General features: G+C 40.2%; 1 protein-coding gene across 1 annotated transcript; it reads left to right on the top strand.

The window, feature by feature from the left end:
• Positions 1-363: 363 nt before the first annotated feature.
• On the top strand, positions 364-22896 carry slc7a10b (solute carrier family 7 member 10b). Its single transcript, XM_053318590.1, has 11 exons — positions 364-514; positions 9304-9508; positions 11953-12104; positions 15512-15637; positions 16126-16279; positions 18036-18159; positions 19035-19138; positions 19632-19728; positions 20143-20292; positions 21232-21409; positions 22766-22896. The coding sequence occupies exons 1-11, from the start codon at positions 364-366 to the stop codon at positions 22894-22896; spliced, it is 1572 nt and encodes a 523-aa protein (XP_053174565.1).
• The last annotated feature ends 1383 nt before the right edge of the window (positions 22897-24279 follow it).

The following is a 24279-nucleotide window of genomic DNA, read 5'->3' on the forward strand; positions in this document are numbered from 1 at the left end:
TATATTATTATTGTTATTTCAAACCTACATAATAACCTTGGTCCCGTGTCTCTGAACGCATCACGGTGGATCCCGGGTCCCTGAACGCATTACTGTGGGTCCCGGGTCCCTGGACTCATCACAGCGGGTCCCGTGTCCCTGAACGCATCACGGCTGGTCCCGGGTCCCTGAACGCATCACGGCTGGTCCCGGGTATTTAACATTCTACCCTGGACAGCGGCAGGTTGTTGCGCAAGCGCAGCCCATTCAGTGTGCATGAATACGGAGTGAGGAGAGGACAGGAGCACTGGGAGCACTGGAAGCACTGGGACTGGGAGGACACAGTGAACTGGACGGACCGGACCGGACCCGGGTAAGGCGGACATGGATGGACAGAACGGCAGCAGCAGCATCTGCTCCCGGCCGCAGGGCACCGTGACAGACCGCAGGAAGAAGCCCGAAATCCCCGAAATCCCCGACAGAGTGACGCTGAAGAAGGAGATCGGGCTGCTGAGCGCGTGCACCATCATCATAGGTGAGGCAAACAAGACAGTTCAGCTCTCACTTTATTACTGCACAACTTCTTACAAAAAAAAAAAAAAAAAAATAGCTGCAGTCAGTGTTTGACTTCTGCAAGCTGCTGCAACACTTTTAAATCATTAATAAGTGTTAAAACAAAGCTTTACATACTTTAAACATTGCATGAGAAAAGCTGGAGGAAATTCAGAGTTTTTGTGGCATTGGTTCATAAGAAAATGAGGGACTCCATGTTTGTTTGCATGTGGATTGAGATGAAACTGAGCGCTTACGTGGCTGAAATATATGAAGTCCAGAAGCAGGCTGGTGGTCAAGCAGAAGAACATTGTCTGCTGGGGCAGAATGAACAGCAGGGACCTTTAAACACACCTAAGCACAGTAAATATGAGCTCCATGCAGGCTGGATGGAGGAGGAGGAGGAGGCCTGCATGCAGAGGGCCGGCTGCTCTGCTCTTACACATCAGCTGGTATTAATATTAACAACACAGCAGCTCACTGTCTGAGTTAATACATCTGCTGTCACACAAGTCAGGAATCAACACACAGCTGCACAGAGTCACCTTTACAGCAGAGGAACAAGTATTTAGAGGCTTAGATGAAGTAAAAGTACCAATACTGCAATGGAAAAATACTCCATTATTAGTAAAAGTACTGCAGTATTATGAGTGATGTAGTATGCAGTATTACAGTAAAAGTACATAACTATTATGAGTGATGTAGTATGCAGTATTACAGTAAAAGTACTGCAGTATTATGAGTGATGTAGTATGCAGTATTACAGTAAAAGTACTGCAGTATTATGAGTGATGTAGTATGCAGTATTACAGTAAAAGTACTGCAGTATTATGAGCGATGTAGTATGCAGTATTACAGGAAAAGTACTGCAGTATTATGAGCGATGTAGTATGCAGTATTACAGGAAAAGTACATAACTATTACGAGTGATGTAGTATGAAGTATTGCAGTAAAAGTACTGCAGTATTATAGTGATGTAGTATGCAGTATTACAGTAAAAGTACTGCAGTATTATAGTGATGTAGTATGCAGTATTACACTAAAAGTACTGCAGTATTATGAGCGATGTAGTATGCAGTATTACGGTAAAAGTATTATATACAGTTAGCTAGTTTATACTACTTTATATACAGTTAGCTAGTTTATACTACTTTATATACAGTTAGCTACTAGTTTACACTACTTTATATACAGTTAGCTAGTTTACACTACTTTATATAGAGTTAGCTAGTTTATACTACTTTATATACAGTTAGCTAGTTTACACTACTTTATATACAGTTAGCTAGTTTACACTACTTTATATACAGTTAGCTAGTTTATACTACTTTATATACAGTTAGCTAGTTTACACTACTTTATATACAGTTAGCTAGTTTACACTACTTTATATAGAGTTAGCTAGTTTACACTACTTTATATACAGTTAGCTAGTTTATACTACTTTATATACAGTTAGCTAGTTTATACTACTTTATGTACAGTTAGCTAGTTTATACTACTTTATATACAGTTAGCTAGTTTATACTACTTTATATACAGTTAGCTAGTTTATACTACTTTATATACAGTTAGCTAGTTTATACTACTTTATATACAGTTAGCTAGTTTATACTACTTTATATACAGTTAGCTAGTTTACACTACTTTATATAGAGTTAGCTAGTTTACACTACTTTATATACAGTTAGCTAGTTTATACTACTTTATATACAGTTAGCTAGTTTAGTCCAGTGGTTCCCAACCTAGGGGTGGGGCCTCCTCCAAAGGGTCAGCAGATAAATGTAATATTTCAGAGATTCAGAAATTCTGTATTTTTCAATGAGGGAGAAAAAAATATGCCGTTTGAAGAACATTAATATACTAATTAATTACTACTAAACTATTATTCCAAGCAGAGTGTTTTTCTATATATGTCTTTAATAATGCAGACGTTAACGATCCAGGTTACATTAGCTGAGGTTCAAACACAATTCAAAGTGTAAAAGTCACTCTTAAACTGTTAAATAATTAATGAAAAATCTGCGGTGGCCCTGAAGGGCAAACGACACCAACAAAAAGGAAAACACAACGACATTAACAAAAACACAACGACATTAACAAAAACACAACGACAAAAAGGAAAACACAACGACATTAACAAAAACACAACGACATTAACAAAAACACAACGACAAGAAGGAAAACACAACGACATTAACAAAAACACAACGACAAGAAGGAAAACACAACGACATTAACAAAAACACAACGACATTAACAAAAACACAACGACATTAACAAAAACACAACGACATTAACAAAAACACAACGACATTAACAAAAACACAACGACAAAAAGGAAAACACAACGACAAAAAGGAAAACACAACGACATTAACAAAAACACAACGACATTAACAAAAACACAACGACAAAAAGGAAAACACAACGACATTAACAAAAACACAACGACAAGAAGAAAAACACAACGACATTAACTCCTAACGGAAAGGGTAGGTACCTGCTATGACAAGGATAATTGCTGATTGGACAAAAGCACGTCCGTCTTTTTAACAGGTGGGAAAGGCTGCTTTACGCCATACCAGGTAATCAATTTCATATTTGGTCATATTGCTTTCCTCGCTCCACTACCCACTATCCATTCAGTCTAAACTTCTTCATATCAACAAGTGATGTGATGAATGATTTTATAACTGAGTATGCCAATATGTGTGGATATCCTATATGCCACACGTTACTCCGCTGGACTTCAAATTGTTTTATTTTACACACTGTTGCTCCAACATGATTTACAACACACGGACTGATGGACATAAACGTGTCTAAAACATCAAATGCGTGATTTTCCTAGACCATCTTTACCAGACGTGATCTTTGATCATCGTGAAATGTTTTTCAGGGGTGCAACAAGCTGGACCTGTAAAGTGTTAAAGTGTTATCATTGCAATAACAGTGGTCACAAGTTAATTTGGCCGTGGTGTGTTGACAGTCGTGGCTATGCAAACGTGATTTTTAATTCAACAGTAATTGTATGACTTTATGACAGTTGCTTGTTGTGTAGCTATGTGGCCTCATGGTAAATCATTAGGCTGGGAATTTTTTGCAGTTGGTTCAAATCCCGTGTCGGGTGACTTTTTATTTATTTATTTTTATTTGAACATGTATACAGAATATGGTGTCCAGTATTTCGGATCCCACAATTGTACTTCACAACATGAGGCATCATGCTTGGATTAAGCAGGTGGAGATCATCAGATATATATATATGGACGTGCATTCACTAAACTACCTGGTATGGCGTAAAGCAGCCTTTCCCACCTGTTAAAAAGACGGACGTGCTTTTGTCCAATCAGCAATTATCCTTGTCATAGCAGGTACCTACCCTTTCCGTTAGGAGTTAATGTCGTTGTGTTTTCCTTTTTGTCGTTGTGTTTTTGTTAATGTCGTTGTGTTTTCCTTTTTGTCGTTGTGTTTTCCTTTTTGTCGTTGTGTTTTCCTTTTTGTCGTTGTGTTTTTGTTAATGTCGTTGTGTTTTTGTTAATGTCGTTGTGTTTTTGTTAATGTCGTTGTGTTTTCCTTTTTGTTGGTGTCGTTTGCCCTTCAGGGCCACCGTAAAAATCCCCTAAATTATTAAAGATGTTGGTCGTTTACGTTACGGAGAAGAAGGAAATGTTCTTTTCTGTGGTAAACCCCCCCCCCCCCCCCCCACAAATAAACAGTAAAAAAAATGTAATGGTTATAAGCTACTAAATGTAATGATAATTGAGTTTATTGTGCTCACATCCTTAATCCTTACATACTGTTCATATTCTGACCATTCACTGTATGGAGGAAGGTATTTTTTTTTAACAATCACACTATATTATGATCTAATATTATCTAAAAATAAAAAAGTAAGACTGAATGCTCCTGAAAATGTCAAATGGTGTAATCACAAAAGAATGATAAATATGAAATATTTTATCACCTACAGTGTATTTAAGTGGACTTATACTAATAATGACTGTAAATGTTTCCTGATCTCCATGGTTACCCAGATTAAATGTAATATTTAGAACAATAGTATTCCATTAGCTTTATTTAATATAAAAGTTATAATGTAAGATCATGCCAAACTAGTTGATATGGTGTTAGGTAGGAAGGTAGGAGGAAAGGAAGGAAGGATGTAAGATAATGCCAAACTAGTTGATATGCTGTTTTATTGACTATTTACTGTTTTTAAGCAAGTTGAATTATTTGGTACAAAGTTTTTATGGTTACACCACTTAGACATTTTTACCATAATCCTCTAATATAGTCTCTCTAAATGGATTAAAAGCAGAAATTTGATGCTGGGTCCACAAAAAAAGGATGTGTGCAAGTTATTCATACGTTTATTTTCACATTTTAACCCTTTAAATTTAAACTAAACCACATGGAGACAAAGAAATGCCATTGACCCATGAATAAATTGATAAAATCAAAATGTGCCCATTAACATGTCTACTAACCCTCCTGTTTCTGCACTAAGTATATTTTTAATGTCAGTAGATGCTGTAGGACTATCATCATCATCATCATCATAATCATCATCATCAAAGGAAAATGTACTTATTAGACTCAGTGCAGTAATTTTGCTGTGAAATAATTACATTTTCTGCAGATGAATCCGATCGATACAGAAGAGATTGTAGAAAACTGATGATGCAGGAGCAGCACTTTCACTTTGCTGTCGTCTGCAGACTGATAATCCAAATTTAGGAAACTATGAGACAATAAGAGACAGAGTGGATGTAAAGTTGGAGGTTCAAAAAAGGTTGATTATCATCAGAGGTATCGGTCAGGATGAATGAAACTTCACTTCACTTTTTTAAAAAAAGGTTTATTTCAATAATCAGTGGTTGTATCTGTGCAGCAATAAATGGAAGAGACAAAAGAAAAGATAAAACATGGGTCTCCAAGTCTGAAAGAAGCAAATACAAGATTAAATTTACTCAAATCAAATTATTCCCATATCTTTAAAAGGGTAAATTAGGTTTCTGGTAGAAAAACCTCCTACCAGGTCTGCCATCAGTGAGGGAAGGTAAAAGAGAAGGAGTGCTGTCTTTAAAGAAGGCTCGAATGCACCAGGTGAGCTTAATCGGGATAATTAGGGAATGGCGGATTGAAAGCCAAACTACAATTAGTGAGAAGGAAAGGCAAAGCAATGAGGTGGAATAAATAAAAGAAAAATAGTGAATATTTACTACAAATGGAGCCACACCACTGCACTGGCTGACATTTATTTTGAGGAGTTTGGCCACATTACTTTGTTTAGAAATGGCTCCAAAGATGAATAACAGAGATCATTTTCACAGTCTCAGGAGAGAAGGTCTGCCAATAAATCCCAATAAAATACACAAATCTATCTCTCACAATTTTCTGATTTCGTCTCTATCTTTTACTTTCAGCCCCGTGACCATCTGTTCTTACTGTAAATCCTTAAAAACAGACCACAAATATATATATATATATCTTTATCTTTATTTCAGACCAGTTCGATCCATAAAACACACATACAACAAGAAACAACAAACATATCTAAAAGACATACAAACACACTCTCCAGTGCCTCCAAAAACGAGAGAAATAGCAGGTACTGTTCTTTTTAGGCATGACTAAAGCCATAATCATTTCATTTGTAGAGTGCTTCAGCCGCACCATAAAAGTAAACATAAAATTCCTATAGTTTCATTCTTAAAATCAGACAGAAATAGCACATTTATTGAGGACTATTTTCAGGAGCGGATTAATCTACATTTGGTGCTGTAGTGAGTATTTCTGGGAGCAGGATGGTGCATGTGTAGGATTGAACATGTTACACAGACAGCAGCTCCTGGTTACTAACACACCACAATGTGTCAATTACAGTGAAGCGAGTTGAGTTTTGCATTTTGGGTAATGTAGGTGGCAGGTGTTGACAAGGAAGAAGAATATTTGGAAAAAGGACGGTTGATTTTGATCCTTTTTTAAAAACTCTTCATGCTAAATCTGTGGAGAATTGTATTAAAGGACAAGTTCACAGTTTTTCAAGTGTTTCTTAACCAACAGTCACGAACCCAAAGTAACATGAAGTGTGTTTTTCTTGCAGTAATCATTCCTCCTGTTCATACTGAGCATTAGAAGATCCCTTCATCATGCACTTATAATGGAAGTGAAAATCTGTGTAAACATGGATTTAAAAGTTGATCTGAAGCTAATATGAAGCTTCAGCGTCTGAATGAGTCAAATCTTCATCTTCTATGTTTCAACGTTACAGTGTTTTTAGTATCAGAGTCTTTTTGTTCCTATACTTCCACCACAGAGAAACAGGAAACACTAAGAGGGAATCTGATGCTAAAAAGACTGTAAATGTGTCAGATATCACTTGTTATGACTAACTCACACTGTTACCATAGTAACTATAACAACTATAGTAACTCACACTGCTGAAGCTCAATAGAAGCTGATCAGAGACTTTATAATGATTTAGTCCTCCATCACTTTACACTGAAAGATCATTAGGTTTTAATAGTCAGTATGAAGAACAGGAGGAATGATTACAGAGAGGAAAACCTGACTGCTGCTTTAAGACTATCAAAGCTTCCTGCTCAGGAGCTTTTTATCAATTGAAGCATACAGTGACCCTCATGGAGGTCAGACCTGGTTTTTGGTGCAGGTATTGGCTAATCGAGCCACGTTTTCCTGCTAAACTGAGTGTTCTTAGTTGCTCGAGGCGGACATTTTTTCTGAAAATCCTTCTTCGGAAAACAAGAGAAAGGTCCTGTGTGCAGAATGCTGAAGCACCTTTCCATTCACAAAGAGACGGAGAAAAAACAAGCTGGCTGCTCTGCACACCGAACCGAGCTCGGCCTTCAGAAGTCATGTGTCACTGCGATTATTATAGTAAACAAGACTTTTTATTATTCTTTTTTTTTTTTATGTGTGTAGATTTTAATCTCTACAACAACACCAGTATCCTTTTTATCTTTTCTCTTTTTCCTGCTGCTTGTCACTTTTTTAAGGAAGCTGCAGGAGTTACCGGATGCAGAAGGTGAGTCGGTCACTTCCCACCTCTGCAGCCCCGGAGTGGATAATTTATGTCTGGTTATGTAACGGCTGTCTGTGCCACTTGGCTGCCTTCTGCCGTGCTACTGGTAGCGCTGTAGTCTGAATGTGTCGGATCCGCTGGTACTCTACACTGCATACTGAGGCTCTGGGCAGGAGGGATTGTCCTCGGGCCTGAGTGATGGCCTTTACCTCCTTCTCTAACTCACTCTGTTATAGAGCTCCTTTGTGTTTTAATGCCCTCTGTATAGACTCACAGGGGGAACAGTTTGGATTGCTCAACGGGTCATTGGTGCAACAGTAAATGCTGGATATGTTCAGGGGTGTTGAAGTTTACCATGTGAAAACCCTCCCGAGACCAAAAAGAGTCACGTGTGCTGTGTGGACAGATGTAAACATGTTTCCCACAATGACTCACAATGAGCTCAGAGTCAGAGCTGCTTTCTAAGAGTCAACAAGCTAAAAAAAGGGTTAAAGTGGGTCACAATAGCACCAACACCACTTTGGGAAACTTTACCTCGTAGCCATCTGTTATTTCAAGCTAAAAACTGTCACACATATGTTGTTTCTTGTGCAAAATGACATTCAAAAGATATTCAAGTTATTAACAATCATGAACCAAGTGTGAGGTGTACATTTAAAAAGAGCAGAATAGATTATAAGAAGCTTTAGTTTGGGTGAATAATCCAACAGTTAAATTAAAAATAACACTAAAACTGGGTGGAAAACATCCTCTTCATGGTAATTTGTCTGATATGAGTTGAGATATTCTAAGTAGTGAACCAACAGACACACATTGGTGTTGATGTAGAAGAAGAAAAATGACATTAAATGCAGAAGTGAGATAAAGTTTTTAAGTATCAAGCAGTTAAAGAAGTATTCAGATCCTTTACTTAAGTAAAAGTATGAATACATGATGTAAAAATACTCTATTACAGTAAAAGTACTGCAGTATTATGAGTGATGTAGTATGTAGTATTACAGTAAAAGTACTGCAGTATTATAGTGATGTAGTATGCAGTATTACAGTAAAAGTACTGCAGTATTATGAGTGATGTAGTATGCAGTATTACAGTAAAAGTACTGCAGTATTATGAGTGATGTAGTATGCAGTATTACAGTAAAAGTACTGCAGTATTATAGTGATGTAGTATGCAGTATTACAGTAAAAGTACTGCAGTATTATGAGTGATGTAGTATGCAGTATTACAGTAAAAGTACTGCAGTATTATGAGTGATGTAGTATGCAGTATTACAGTAAAAGTACTGCAGTATTATGAGTGATGTGGTATGCAGTATTACAGTAAAAGTACTGCAGTATTATAGTGATGTAGTATGCAGTATTACAGTAAAAGTACTGCAGTATTATGAGTGATGTAGTATGCAGTATTACAGTCAAAGTACTGCAGTATTATGAGTGATGTAGTATGCAGTATTACAGTCAAAGTACTGCAGTATTATAGTGATGTAGTATGCAGTATTACAGTAAAAGTACTGCAGTATTATGAGTGATGTAGTATGCAGTATTACAGTAAAAGTTAAAGTAACATATTTCTCTCAGTAATTGTAATGGATTACAGTTACATTTATTTTCTAGTTAAATTACGTAATGCCGTTACATTTAACTACAAGTAGTTACTCTCCAACACTGTAAACCTGTATAGTAGCATGTATGTGAAGCATCATCTTTGGTCCTCTCCACAGGGAACATCATCGGCTCAGGGATCTTCATCTCTCCTAAGGGAGTCCTGGAGCACTCGGGCTCGGTGGGTTTGGCGTTGGTGGTCTGGTTGTTGGGAGGCGGCATCGCTGCACTGGGCTCATTATGCTACGCCGAACTGGGCGTCACCATCCCCAAATCTGGGGGCGACTACTCCTACGTGACTGAGATATTCGGCGGTCTGATGGGGTGAGTAAAGAAGTTTTCATTCAGCAGTCTGAGTTAGTCATGTCAAGTGGTCCCTCTTTTTAAGAAGGGGGGCCAGAGGGTGTGGGGGATCACACTCCTCAGCCTCCCTGGTAAGGTCTATTCGGGGGTGCTGGAGAGGAGGGTCCATCGGAGTCGAACCTCGGATTCAGGAGGAGCAGTGTGGGTTTCGTCCAGGCCGTGGAACAGTGGACCAACTCTACACCCTCTGCAGGATCCTTGAGGGTGCATGGGAGTTTGCCCAACCAGTCCACATGTGTTTTGTGGATTTGGAGAAGGCATTCGACCGTGTCCCTCGGGGAGTCCTGTTGGGGGTTCTCCGGGAGTACGGGGTATCAGACCCCCTGATACGGGCTGTCCGTTCCCTGTATGACCGGTGCCAGAGCTTGGTCCGCATTGCCGGTAATAAGTCGGACTTGTTTCCAGTGAGGGGGTCCAATTTGGTGACCTCAGGATTGGGTCACTGCTTTTTGCGGATGATGTGGTCCTGTTGCCTTCATCAGACCGTGACCTCCAACTCTCGCTGGATCGGTTCGCAGCCGAGTGTGAAGCAGCCGGGATGAGAATCAGCACCTCCAAATCCGAGTCCATGGTCCTCAACTGGAAAAGGGTGGAGTGCACTCTTCGGGTCGGGGATGAGATCCTGCCCCAAGTGGAGGACTTCAAGTACCTCGGGGTCTTGTTCACGAGTGAGGGAAGGATGGAGCGGGAGATTGACAGGCGGATCGGTGCGGCGTCTACAGTAATGCGGACTCTGCACAGATCGGTCGTGGTGAAGAGAGAGTTGAGCTGAAAGGTGAAGCTCTCGATTTACCAGTCGATCTTCGTTCCTACCCTCACCTATGAGCTTTGGGTAGTGACCGAAAGAACAAGATCGCGGGTACAAGCGGCCGATATGAGCTTCCTCCGCAGGGTGGCTGGGCTCTCCCTTAGAGATAGGGTGAGAAGCTCAGTTATCCAGAGGGAGCTCGGAGTAGACCCGCTGCTGCTCCTCCATGTCGAAAGGAGCCAGATGAGGTGGCTCGGGCATCTAATTAGGATGCCTCCCGGACGCCTCCCTGGTGAGGTGTTCAGGGCCCGTCCTACCGGTAGGAGAACCAGGACACGCTGGAGAGACTATGTCTCTCGGCTGGCCTGGGAACGCCTCGGGATCCCACGGGAAGAGCTGGAGAGGGAAGACTGGGCTTCCCTGCTTAGGCTGCCACCCCCGCGACCCGACCCCAGATAAGCGGCAAGAAGACGTACGAACAAACAAACAAACAAACTAAAAACACTGTAACGTTGAAACATAGAAGATGAAGATTTGACTCATTCAGACGCTGAAGCTTCATATTAGCTTCAGATTAAAGTTTTAAATCCATGTTTCCACAGAAGGAGGACTGTGGATTTAGTCACTTCCATTGTAAACATAATGAAGGATCTAACGGTCAGTATGAACAGGAGGAATCATTACAGACACCGAAACACACTTCATGTTCATTTGAGCTCCTGACTGTTGGTTCAAGTCAAATCTTCATCTTCTATGTTTCAACGTTACAGTGTTTTTAGTATCAAAGTCTTTTTGTTACTATACTTCCACCACAGCTCAACAGGAAACACTAAGAGGGAATCTGATGCTAAAAAGACTGTAAATGTGTCAGATATCACTTGATATGACTAACTCACACTGTTACCATAGTAACTATAATAACTATAGTAACTCACACTGTTACCATAGTAACTATAATAACTATAGTAACTCACACTGCTGAAGCTCAATAGAAGCTGATCAGAGACTTTATAATGATTTAGTCCTCCATCACTTTACACTGAAAGATCATTAGAAGGAGATCTTTTAACCTTCCTGTCGTCCTCCCGTCTGTTTTGACTGTTCCTTCTTTCCTCCCTTCCTTCCTTCAATCTGTCCTTCCTCACTCCTTCTCTCTTTCCTCCCTTCCTTCTTTCCTTCCTCCATCCCCCTTTCTTCCTTCCTCCCTCCCTCCTTCTTTCCTTCCCTCCTTCCTCCCTTCCTTCTTTCCTCCCCATTACCTTACTTCTTTCCTCTGTCCTTCTTTCCTTCCTTCCTCTTTTCCTTTCTCTCTCCCTCCCTAATTCCTTCTTTCCTCCCTCCCTCCCTCCTTTCCTTCCTTCCTCCTTTCCCTCCTTTCCTTCCTTCTTCCTCCCTTCCTTCCTTGACTCGAGGACAATGATTACAGAGAGGAAAAAACCTTCAGTAGATGAAATTAAAAACAAACTCACACATTATTCTGCAAAAAACGATACAGATATTTTTAGTGACAGGAGGCTTTAAAATGTCGGTTGAACTTACTTGTGTGCTGCATTTAAAACCCTAAACTAGCATTTAGTAGTACCAGATAAATAACCCATATTGGAGCAGTACCACCCAGTAATAAACCTGACTGAGTGTGTGTGTGTCTGTGGTCCAGGTTTCTGCTGCTGTGGAGCGCTGTCCTCATCATGTATCCGACCACGCTGGCCGTCATCGCTCTCACCTTCTCCAACTACGTCCTGCAGCCCGTCTTCCCCGACTGTGTTCCTCCCTACATGGCCACACGCATGCTGTCCGCCACATGTCTCCGTAAGTGTTTTAAAACCTTTACTTTATAGTCTGAGATTGATTTTAAACTTTTTATTCCTCAGATTTGAAACTTTTAATTTGAGGAAAATTATTTATGTTGAGGAACAATAATTTTGAAATTAATAAATAAATAGACAAGAGTGACTTTCCTTCCTACCTCCCCTTCTTCCTTCTGTCCTTCCTTCCTACCTGCTTACTTACCTACCTACCTTCCTTCCTACCTACCTATCTTCCTTCTGTCCTTCCTTCCTTCCTACCTACCTACCTACCTACCTACTTACCTTCTTACCTTCCTTCCTTCCTTCCTACCTACCTACCTACCTACTTACATACCTTCCTTCCTTCTCCCCTTCCTTCTCTCCTTTTGTCCTTCCTTCCTTCCTACCTACCTACCTACCTACTTACCTTCCTTCCTTCCTTCCTTCCTTCCTACCTACCTACCTACTTACGTACCTTCCTTCCTTCTCCCCTTCCTTCTTTCCTTTCGTCCTTCCTTCCTTCCTTCTTTGGTACTGTGACTCCATTTAAGCCCATGTGTGCTCCAAATGAGCTCATATCATGATTTATTTACTAAATATAAAACAATATTGATTCAAAAGAATTAAAACATCAATATATGTATTCAGTAACATGTTAAATATTAAAAAATGAGGAAAAAACCCTTCTGAGCATAATCTTAAAGATCTGACTTCAGATGTTAACCTCCTTTACATTTAACTAGTTACTCTCCAACACTGTAAACCTGTATAATAGCATCTGTGTGAAGCATCATCTGCACAAAACTAGCAATAAATAAGATAAATTCACTCTGCATAGAGATGTAATGAAGCTATTCTCATATGAAGCACGGCTGTTAATTGTAGACTGGTGTACATTTAGCAGGAAACTACATTAAAGATGCTGACAGGCTGAAACAACTCTCCGCTGCTGCTGTGTTTATTCCTGCAGTTTAGAGGAATGATGCATCTGGCTGCACGCCTGCATCATTCATGAAGGATGGTTTTTGTGGTTGTTCTGCTGCTGCTGGATCCTGATCTTTCCTCTGTCCTCGCTCCCAAATGATTGCTCTAAAATTAGTAATATCTCCCAGAAAATAGGTCCATTCCTTTAGTGTGTGTGTGTGTGTGTGTGTGTGTGTGTGTGTGTGTGTGTGTGTGTGTGAGAGAGAGAGAGGAAGTGGTGGCATGTAAAGCTTCTCTTATGTAACTGCTGTCTGAAGGCTTTTTAAAAACCCTTTTTAATGGGTGTAGTAAAAAATGTACAACATCCCAGGAGGAGGAAGATGGGATTGGGAGGGGGGGGTGTGTGTTTGGTTTGTAGTGTAGTCTGGAAGTACAAAAGCTAGTGATAAATAAATACTGTGTGTCAGCAGATACTACAAATATAAAACTGACATAGGAAGTTAAAATATACAACCAGAACTGATCCATGAGGAAAGAAAACGACACTTCGAATTAAAGGACAAGTTCACAAATTATTTAAGAGTTTCTTAAAATAACAGTCTGGTCCCGGACAATAACAGATGAAATACTGAGGATTGTTACATTTTGACTGAGCATTTCTATTTTAACGGGTGCCGCTTCTCCAGGTATTACGGTAAAAGTGGAGCGACCCCTCGGAAACTCACGTGACGCTAATCAGCCAATCAAATCTGTGCATTCACACACTGGTGGAGGGTAAACGTAGAGGACTGTGTGGTAAATAGAGAGTGAATGCAGACTCAGCATGTCAGGTTATAATTTATTCACACTACTGTAGTATTTAAATCTGTCAGGTACATTTTTACTGACGTCTTTATGAAGTCTGAGGCGCTTTCATGTAGTTCAAAGGTGGCAAAAATCCACTCTGCGTGTAAATATTTAGAGTATGTTTGAAAAAAAAGAGAGATATAACAACTTGACCAAAGCCGAAGAGAGGAGTGGCGATGATGTTGGTATCAAAAATGAATGAATGAACTCGTGCAGCAGGAAGTGACACTGATAGAGCAGAGAAGACTTCATAGACTTCAGGGGTGTCAAACATGCGGCCCGTGGGCCAGAACCGGCCCACCGAGGGGTGCAATCCGGCCCACTTTCCTTCCTGTGTTCTTTTCCTTCCTTCCATCTGTCCTTCCTACCTTCCTTTTTTCCTTTCTTCGTTCGTTCCTTCCTTCCTCCGTTTCTTCCATCCGTCCTTCCTTCTTTCCTTCCTCCCTTCTGTCTGTCCTTCCTACCTTTCTTCCCTCTGTCCTTCCTTCCATCTGTCCTTCCTACCTTTCTTCCTTCTGTCCTTCCTTCCTTCCTCTGTTCCTTCCATCTGTCCTTCCGTCTTTCCTTCCTTCCTTCTGTATGTCCTTCCTACCTTTCTTCCCTCTTTCTTTTTATCTGTCTTTCCTTTCTTCCCTTCTTATTTCCTTCCTTCCTTTCCTCCATCTTTTTAATGATCCAGCCCACATGAGATCAGATTGGTCTGTATGTGGCCCTTGAATGAAAATGAGTTTGACTCTCGTGTCATAGAGGATCTCCTGGTTGTACAGTCCTGAGCTGACATCACATCGGTCCATGTGGAGCTGTCAGGCTGCCTAATTGCTTGGTGTGTTGCCTAAGAAGAGAGGGAGGTGGAGGAGGAGGAGGAGGAGGAGGGAGGAGGGGGTATCGGCACGTTTCGTTGCCCTCCGCAACGGAAGTGTTTTGTTTTGTGGGTCTGACAGCTCGTCTTTGTGCTGGAGAGTGAGGCCACCATGAGAGCGAGCCGCTGACAGTGATGGACGAGGTGAAACAATCACCGCCTTCCCTCGCTTTTACCCCCTTTTTTCACATTCCTGCCTCCCGGGGCAACTGAGCCGCTGCCGCCCACTGAACTCCAACACCGGTGTTGAGATGTAGAGATGTAAAGATGTAGAGATGTAAATAGAATAGAAGAATAGAAAATACTTTGTTGTCACGTCCTGCATGGAAATTGTCTTTGGTCTCACTGGTAAGAATACTATATAAAACACATAGAGTACATCAAATAAACACATTCATCCATTACACATAGACATATGTTTGTGAGATGGACACAGCACATCACATGTACCCCCCCCCCCCCCCCCCCCCCCAGCCCCCACTCATATGCATACATATCAGGTAGAAGGCAGAAAGCACCAACCAGCCCATTTATAAAGCTCTTGGCTACACTTCCCTTTCATCTAGCTTTCCATAGTTTGTTGACCATGGAATTGCATTTGGAATACAAGAGTCTTTAAAGATGTAGAGATGTAAAGATGCAGTGATGTAGAGTTGCAGAGATGCAAAGATGCAGAGATGTAGAGATGTAGAGATGCAGAGATGTAAAGATGTAAAGATGTACCACGTTATCTATAATTATGTGATGAATCAGTAAGTGTTGATCCTCCTCTGTTTGTCTTCCTCGTGTCTCCCGCTCAGTGCTGCTGACCTGGGTGAACTGCTCCAGCGTCCGCATGGCCACCAGGATCCAGGACGTCTTCACCGTTGGGAAGCTGATGGCTCTGGGTCTCATCATCGTGGTCGGCCTCGTCCAGATCTGCAACGGTAACCTTAAGTCTTAAGGTTTTAACCCGTAGGTCGCTTTTCCTTCCTCTTTGAGGCCATGACAACATAAAACATGGATTTATTTCCTCATTGAGCCTAAATATGATGTTTTACAGCCTCTACAGACTCATTCACACCTCATCGGTTCTAAACTTTTATTAAAAACATGTTAGAGACTCATTCTGTTCATGTACAAGATGAGAACATGAAAGTCAACTTCAAAAATGTCTCCAGCAGGATCTCTGATGTCAGCAGCGATTTGTGTTATTCTTCCTTTATACACTAGCACAACCCGTATCTATAGCAACCATAACACAATCTCATGGTCTGTCTGTGCATTACATACCTCATACAAGTGGTAAAGATTGACCTAAAAGTTAAATGGGTTCAATAGATTTAGTTTTTGAGCAGATATCATGACACAAAGTGACCTCTACCAAACGGTTGAGCAGACCTACAAAGGGTTAAACGTGTGATTTCTCCTGCAGGGAACTACGAGGCGCTGACTCCTCAGGTGGCTTTCTCCATGGAGACGACGCCGTCGGTCGGTCAGATCGCTCTGGCTTTCCTGCAGGCCTCCTTCGCCTTCAGCGGCTGGAACTTCCTGAACTACGTCACAGAGGAAGTGGTTGAACCCAGACGGTGAATATTTATACTTTATCAACATTTCCAGTGCTGTGACATTACTTATTCAGCTTCCACCTCTGATTGTTTTGTTTGTCCTGCTTGGTGGACGATGTTTAGTGGCATTTTTAAGGAGAAATCATGTTCAATTAAGTATAGAGGTTATTATTTTCGGGTTTCATTCCTAAAAACACTGGTGTATTATTACAGAATTCTTAGATAATGAGTAATATTACAATAAGTGTACATTTTTTGACTATTAAGATACAGTTTAAAATCGTAATCCAGTAATGTCTTATTTGTAGAAAGAGTCTAGTGCATAATTAGGGGCTAATTTGCATTTTCTTGCCTGTTTATTCTTCAGTTTTTACAATCTGAGCTGTGCTTATTACAAGAAAACTTATTTACTTCACAGCAGAAAACACAACATCCTTTGGAAGTGTTGGGTCATTGAATTAGGGTGAAAATCTGTAAATTTTGGGGTAATTTTGGGATGAAAATCTGGTAAGAAACCAAAAAATGAGCATCAATGTTAATTGTACAGATTTATACACTGGTGTACAGTGACAACATGTTTAAATAATGAATATTACATTATATGTACATTTTTGACTAGTGTTTACAATGCAAATACTCTGTAGGCATCAATTTCTTGTTTGTAGAAGGAGTCTAGTGCATAATTAGGGGCTAATTTGCATTTTCTTGCCTGTTTATTCTTCAGTTTTTACAATCTGAGCTGTGCTTATTACAAGAAAACTTATTTACTTCACAGCAGAAAACACAACATCCTTTGGAAGTGTTGGGTCATTGAATTAGGGTGAAAATCTGTAATTTTTGGGGTAATTTTGGGATGAAAATCTGGTAAGAAACCAAAAAATGAGCATCAATGTTAATTGTACAGATTTATACACTGGTGTACAGTGACAACATGTTTAAATAATGAATATTACATTATATGTACATTTTTGACTAGTGTTTACAATGCAAATACTCTGTAGGCATCAATTTCTTGTTTGTAGAAGGAGTCTAGTGCATAATTAGGGGCTAATTTGCATTTTCTTGCCTGTTTATTCTTCAGTTTTTACAATCTGAGCTGTGCTTATTACAAGAAAACTTATTTACTTCACAGCAGAAAACACAACATCCTTTGGAAGTGTTGGGTCATTGAATTAGGGTGAAAATCTGTAATTTTTGGGGTAATTTTGGGATGAAAATCTGGTAAGAAACCAAAAAATGAGCATCAATGTTAATTGTACAGATTTATACACTGGTGTACAGTGACAACATGTTTAAATAATGAATATTACATTATATGTACATTTTTGACTAGTGTTTACAATGCAAATACTCTGTAGGCATCAATTTCTTGTTTGTAGAAGGAGTCTGGTGCATAATTAGTGGTTCATTTGCATTTTCTCTCCTATTTTTACAATCTCAGCTATGCTTTAAAAACCAAACCTGTTTTCTGGAAAATATTTGGTTCATAAACATCCTTTCCGAGTGTTGTGTTATAGAGTTTGGTTGAAAATGTGTAATTACTTGGGTGAAAATTGGGTAAAAACCAAAAACCAACAAGCGTCATTGGTAGTTATTGTAGAGATTTATGTTGGTTGGGTTTTTTACTGATCATAAACCACTACAGGTGAATATTTAATGTTAAAAATTACATTAAAAAAACATATTTCTGTTGCCCTTTGATCAACTTTCATGCATGTTTAATTCATGTTTGGTTGTGTGACTGTATCATGTGTGCATGGTGTGTGGCCTCGGTCAGGAATCTACCTCGTGCCATCTACATCTCCATCCCATTGGTGACCTTTGTGTACACGCTCACCAACATCGCCTACTTCTCCTCCATGTCGCCCGAGGAGCTGCTGTCATCCAATGCTGTGGCCGTAGTGAGTAACGCGGCCGGACGTCGAACCGTCTGCCGTCACATCTCAGAAAATAAGAATCAGTTTATTAGCCGAGTCGAGTATGAAGCGTAGAAAGAGAAGAGTAAAAATAGAACAAGAGTAAAGTAATTATAATAATGAAATACAGTATATTTACAAGGACTATACTTCAGTACAATTTTGAGGTTCATATACTTAAGTATTTCCATTTTCTGTTATACTTCCACTTTACTACATTTCAAAGGGAAATATTGTCCTTTCTACTTCACTACATTTAATCTACAGTTCAAATGTCATTAATAAAGATTTGATTTTAGCTTCTGTTACTGTTTTGATTCACTCTCAGCACTCTCATAGCATTGTTTTTCAGAATAAAAGCACTGTACACTACCTGCTCACAGCAAACAGTTATCTGTAGACTAGCTGGTGACTTAGTTCCTTCCTTCTTTTCCTTCTTTCCTCCCTCCCTCCTTCTCTCTTTCTTTCCTTCTTCTCTCTTTTCTCCCTTCCTTCTCCCACTCTCATTTTTCAGAATAAAAGCATGGTACACTACCTGCTCAAACAGACACAGTTATCTGTAGACGATCTGGTGAACATAGTGGAGTATTTAGATATTTCCCTCAGGAGTTGGTAGAGAGGAAAAACAGAGCTAAAAGAGACAGAATATTAAACTTTACATTCAGCAGGCGGACAGAAACACGATGAACTAATGAATGATACTGTTGATCAGTAAACTGCTGAATGTGGAAATAAGAAGCTGATTTAATGGTCTTAGTTTTTACCTGTTGGTGGCACTAGAGGGAAAATCAGGGGATCAACCAAAGTTAAAGTGTAGTGTTTCATGTTTGTTGATTCTGTGTTTTTATTCTGCTGTTCAGACGTTTGGAGAGAAGCTGCTGGGAATGTTCTCCGTCATCATGCCGATCTCTGTGGCTCTGTCCACCTTCGGAGGAATCAACGGATACCTGTTCACCTCCTCCAGGTGAAGCTCTGCTTTCTGTTTCTGCTCCCTCTAAGGGCCCATTTATGCTCAACGGATGTACGAAAATGTCTATGTCCTTTTCAAACGATGTTAGCGTTACTGCTCACATACTTCCATGCGTCCTTTACGTTGGCATGGATGTTAACCAATATATCCACCAGGGGGCAGCACAGAGTCAAACGTTTATGACAACAACAAACTCAAAAACAAACATGGCGACTGTGGAGGAAATATTGATAATGTTCCTCTTAGCATAAAAGACAAAAACGATACAACACTGCCCCCCCCCCATGGTTTCCGGTGGTACTGCTCCGTTTGGTCCGTATCCGTAAGCTTTATGGAAACGTGCAGAAATACGGACGAAATGAACGCAGAGCACGGACAGAAGGCTCTGTCTGTATCCAGATCCGTATTTAACGTTGAGCATAAATGGGCCTTAACTCTTCACGTCACGTCGCTTCAGTCTGGGTGCTGATGATGTTTCTGTGTGCAGGTTGTGTTTCTCTGGAGCCAGAGAAGGTCACCTGCCGAGCCTGCTGGCTATGATCCACTTCAAGAACTGTACACCCATCCCTGCCCTGCTGGTCTGCGTATGTACAACCTCACTATGATAATACATACAGGTTTATATAAACTGTTAGCTGTGGTGGAAAGTAACTAAAGTATATTTACTCAAGTACTGTACTTAAAGACAGCTTTAAGGTACTTGTACTTTACTGTAGTACAGTTTGAGGTACTTGTACTTTACTGTAGTACAGTTTGAGGTATTTGTACTTTACTGCAGTACAGTTTGAGGTACTTATACTTTTCTGTAGTACAATTTGAAGTACTTGTACTTTACTGTAGTACAGTGGACTAAACTAGCTAACTGTATATAAGTAGTGTAAACTAGAACATAAAGCTGCGTAAATAAACCCAACAGGTGACATCATTGGAGTCATCTTCTCAGACAGAAGACATTAATTGAATTTAACGTCTTGTTTTCACCTCTCTGTGTTTTTCAGTGTGCTGCCACCATCGTGATTCTCTGCATCGGAGAAACACACAACCTGATCAACTACGTCTCCTTCATCAACTACCTGTCGTACGGCGTTACCATCGCAGGCCTGCTGTACTACCGCTGGAAGAAACCCAACCTGTACCGACCCATCAAGGTACCTACTCACTTCTTTTTGCCTCACCACATATAGGCATGGGCCGGTTACCGGTTTCAAGGTATACCACGGTATGAAAAAGTCACGGTTTCAAAACCACTAAAAATTTCCGTCATACCGTTCCTGCGGTATGAGCAGGTTTTTTTTTAATGTGACGTCTGGTCAGAGAGAGAGTGGAGGTCCCTGGTCGTGTGCAGCTGCAGCGTAAAGACAACCCCTCCCGTACTCCGGTTGCTGTTACAAGCAGGTAGCTCTGCAGGCTGTATGATGGCTGAAGGAGGCGAGCCCCCCGAACTTTCCCCCCGTCTAAAAGGACCAAGTCGGCTGTATTTATACCTACCGTAAAAAGACAGACGGCCGCGTCTTGGAGGAAGAAGGTCCCGGACAGCAGCAGTGCGAGGAGGAAATACATCCTATAGTGAGCAAGTCTCCAAAAACTGTTGATTCAGTTTTAAGCTCCTGCTGCATTTATTTATTTATATTTGTCTTAGAAGTGTTTTTACTTTTTTCAATTATTTATGTTCTGATATCTTGAGCCACAGGTTCAGTGATTGCATTTATTTGCATTTTGTTTTTTTTCTCACAAAAAATAATCAATTCATGTCGTGACTTGAGCTGCAGGTTTAGCCTCAGTTGAAGGACTGCACTTTTTTTATTTTATTTAGAAATAATTCAGTTATTTTTTATTATCATTTATTTTAAATACATATTTACTAAAAATAAAAGACCATTCAATGGGAAAAAAAACCTTTTTTTTTGTTTTTAAATACAGACATTTCAAAATATCACATTTTATAGCCGTAATCATAATACCGTGAAACCGTGATATTTTTACCTAAGGTTATCATACCGTCAGAATTTCATACCGGCCCATGCCTAACCACATACGTGTTATTTGTTTTGTGTTATTATAAACTTTAAACGTTGTGTTGTCCTCAGGTGAACCTGCTGGTTCCTGTGTGTTACCTGATGTTCTGGGCGCTGCTGCTGGGTTTCAGTCTGTACTCGGAGCCGGTGGTTTGTGGCGTCGGCTTGGTCATCATGCTCACTGGCGTACCCGTCTACTTCCTGGGTGTTCACTGGAAAGAAAAACCAAAGTGTATCTACGACTTCATCGGTGAGTTGGAGACAGGATGACCATCACAAGGTTGAGATGGGGATTATAATAAAGTCTGTGCTTTCTCGGTAATTGAGCTCATGGTTCCTGATGCCATTTTAACCATGAGGAAATGACAGGATATAGTCTGTAATAGACATTCAGCAGGATTAAGTCAAAGGTTTTCCCAAGAGGGGCTATGAATTAAAGGTTAGACAGATGCTGCCTGTGGTGAACAAGTCAAAAATCGTCCTGAGCGCAGACATGAAACAGACACTAATGTCATTCAGTGTGACTTGAGCTTCCTGAGGAAATCATTATCTCTGATTTCCATCAACAATAAACATCCATTAATCCACTTATTATATCATAGGAAAAAGTAGCTGAGAAAGTTTTCTTCAGTATCACTCATCATTCAGTGACAGTTGTCTGTACATCTACGGCTACAGAGCTAATTCGGCACACGTTGAATTGATTTAATTGCTTAAGTGTAAACAAGTAACAGACCTGCATGTTGGTGTTCGCATGTTTTCATCTATCAGATTTGCAAAAACACATTTAGCTGTTGTGGAGCAGGTCGTCCACTAATTGGAGGATCAGTGAGCCTCTTTAAAATACAAATACATTGCTCCAAATGGTATTTCAATGACAGGAAGAGAAGCGACTTCACTGGAAAACTGTTGGTTTAATTGCATTAAATTGGTGACTAGCAGGTAATGTTCAAATCACCAGCTGTTAAAGAAAGTCTGCTTAAAGACCATGTAAAGTGAATTAAATTAAATAGGTCATAAATGTATTTCTAAAAAAGGTGTAAAAAGCATTTCAACCATTTAGATTTGAATTGTGGAGCTAGGCTTCACAAACTGTGTTTCAAGATTTCTGTGTTCAGGATTTAGTGATTAGCATAAACCCGCCCCTGCTGCTGTAGAGGTAGAAATACATTCAGCACACACTACTACTACTACAGTCTGCAGTTAGCCAGTTAGCTGAGGAGCTAGTAGCCGAGCTAGCAGCAGAAAGCTCTCAGACGTAGCGTCCATGTTTTTGGTAGAGGTAGTAATTTTGATTGACAGGTGACACTTGGTAGGGGGCGGGGCTTCAGCGTTTGGGAGCAGAGAAAGAGGCTGATTTTTACACAACTTTGAAGCCTAATTTCATATATTTGGCGATTTTTTTTAATCATTCAAATTTGGCAGGTCAAACTTTTCTGTGGTATGTCAAACTCAGAACACATATTTATTCTTACTTTACAGGGACTTTAAGTGAAAATCTTGGAGAGTATTCCTTTAAATGACACTGTTTTTGTGTGTTTTTGTGTGTTTTTGTGTGTTTTTGCTGATGTATAACTTTTGACCAGTTGTTGTGTTTTTCCTGCAGAGAGGGCGACGTACGTGGGCCAGAGGTTGTGTTTCGTGGTCTTTCCTCAGTTTGACCCCATCGAGATCGCCAGTTCTTCAGAATGGACTGACCGATCATCAGGCAGGAGCAGTTTGTCTGCCAACTCTTAAAACTCTTTTCTGAATATATGAAGATCTTTGTATTTGTTTTTACTCCGTCACTGTCTAAGTCCAGACACCTGCTCCTGGTTCGGGAGCTTCCTGTCTTCACCTTTGACCCTCTGAGACTCTGGTTCCCTTACAGTCGACTGGAAACGCCTGTTCTTCTTCACGGGCTTCTTGCACTTTTTATTTTCTCTTTCTTTTCTACTAAGTCGTCAAGTACAACAATCTAATGTCACACTGTGAAAGTGACTTTTATTCCCATTTTTTTGGACCCATTTGTTTGAATTTCTCAACTCATGACGTCTGACTGACAGTGAACGGTTTATTTCTTCTGAATGTCGCTGGTGTTTTATCGTGCCTTAAAGTCCTTTCACACCAAGTCTGAATCACATTTAGAGTCATTATTCTGATTTTTATAAAGTAAGAGTCAAAGTCTGGTGCAAATTATTACAGAGAAGACTTCAAATACTACACTGCCAAAAGTATGTGGACGGCCAAACTTGTGATTCTGATGCCATGTTCATTAAAGGACAAGTTCACCATTTTTCAAGTGTGTCTTAAAGCAACAGTCAGGAGCCCAAATCAACACTGAAACCTGTTTTGACTGTTCCTTCCTTCCTTCCTTCCTTCCTTCCTTCCTTCCTTCCTTCCTTCCTTCCTTTGTCTTTCTTTCCTCCCTTCCTCTTTTCCTTTCCTCCCTTCCTTCCTCCTTTCCTTCCTTCTTTCCTCCGTTCTTCCTTTCCTTCCTCTGTTCCTTCTTTCCTTTCCTCTCTGCCTTCCCTCCTCCTTTCCTTCCTTCCTTCCCTCCTTCCTTCCTCCTTTCCTTCCTTCTTTCCTCCGTCCTTCCACTCCTTCCTCTCTTCCTTCCTTCCTCCTTTCCTTCCTTCTTTCCTCCGTCCTTCCTTTCCTTCCTTCCTTCCTCCCTTCCATCCTTCCTGCCTTCCTTCCTTCCTTCCTACTTGATATTTTTTGTGTAAATTTCAGACTTGGTGTGAAAAGACTTTTTACTGGGAAAAAAATATTTTAAATGTGTATTAACTGATTCACTATATATTAGATTTTAGTATATTTTTTCGAGTGCCTTTTTGCTTTGTGGATTGCATTATTGATTATTTGAGAAGCACTTTGGTCTTCCATCATCATCTGTTTCCTCTCTGGACTCATTTTGCACAAAGCACTGTCGTAACCAACCCAACCCCCGAGGGCGAGCTCGACTTTATTATTATATTAACAAATTAGTTGTTTTTCACTTCCTGCCACTCTCAGCTCTTCCCTCATCTCTCTGGTTTATTGGAATTAACTGATTTACTGACTGTGATTGTAATCAGATGTAGAAGTACTGACAAACTCTTGCAGGTTCTTTTTAATGGAAAATTAAGATGTTAAAAA

Source organism: Scomber japonicus, chromosome 5 (assembly GCF_027409825.1).
Source record: "Scomber japonicus isolate fScoJap1 chromosome 5, fScoJap1.pri, whole genome shotgun sequence".
Taxonomy (NCBI): Eukaryota; Metazoa; Chordata; class Actinopteri; order Scombriformes; family Scombridae; genus Scomber; species Scomber japonicus.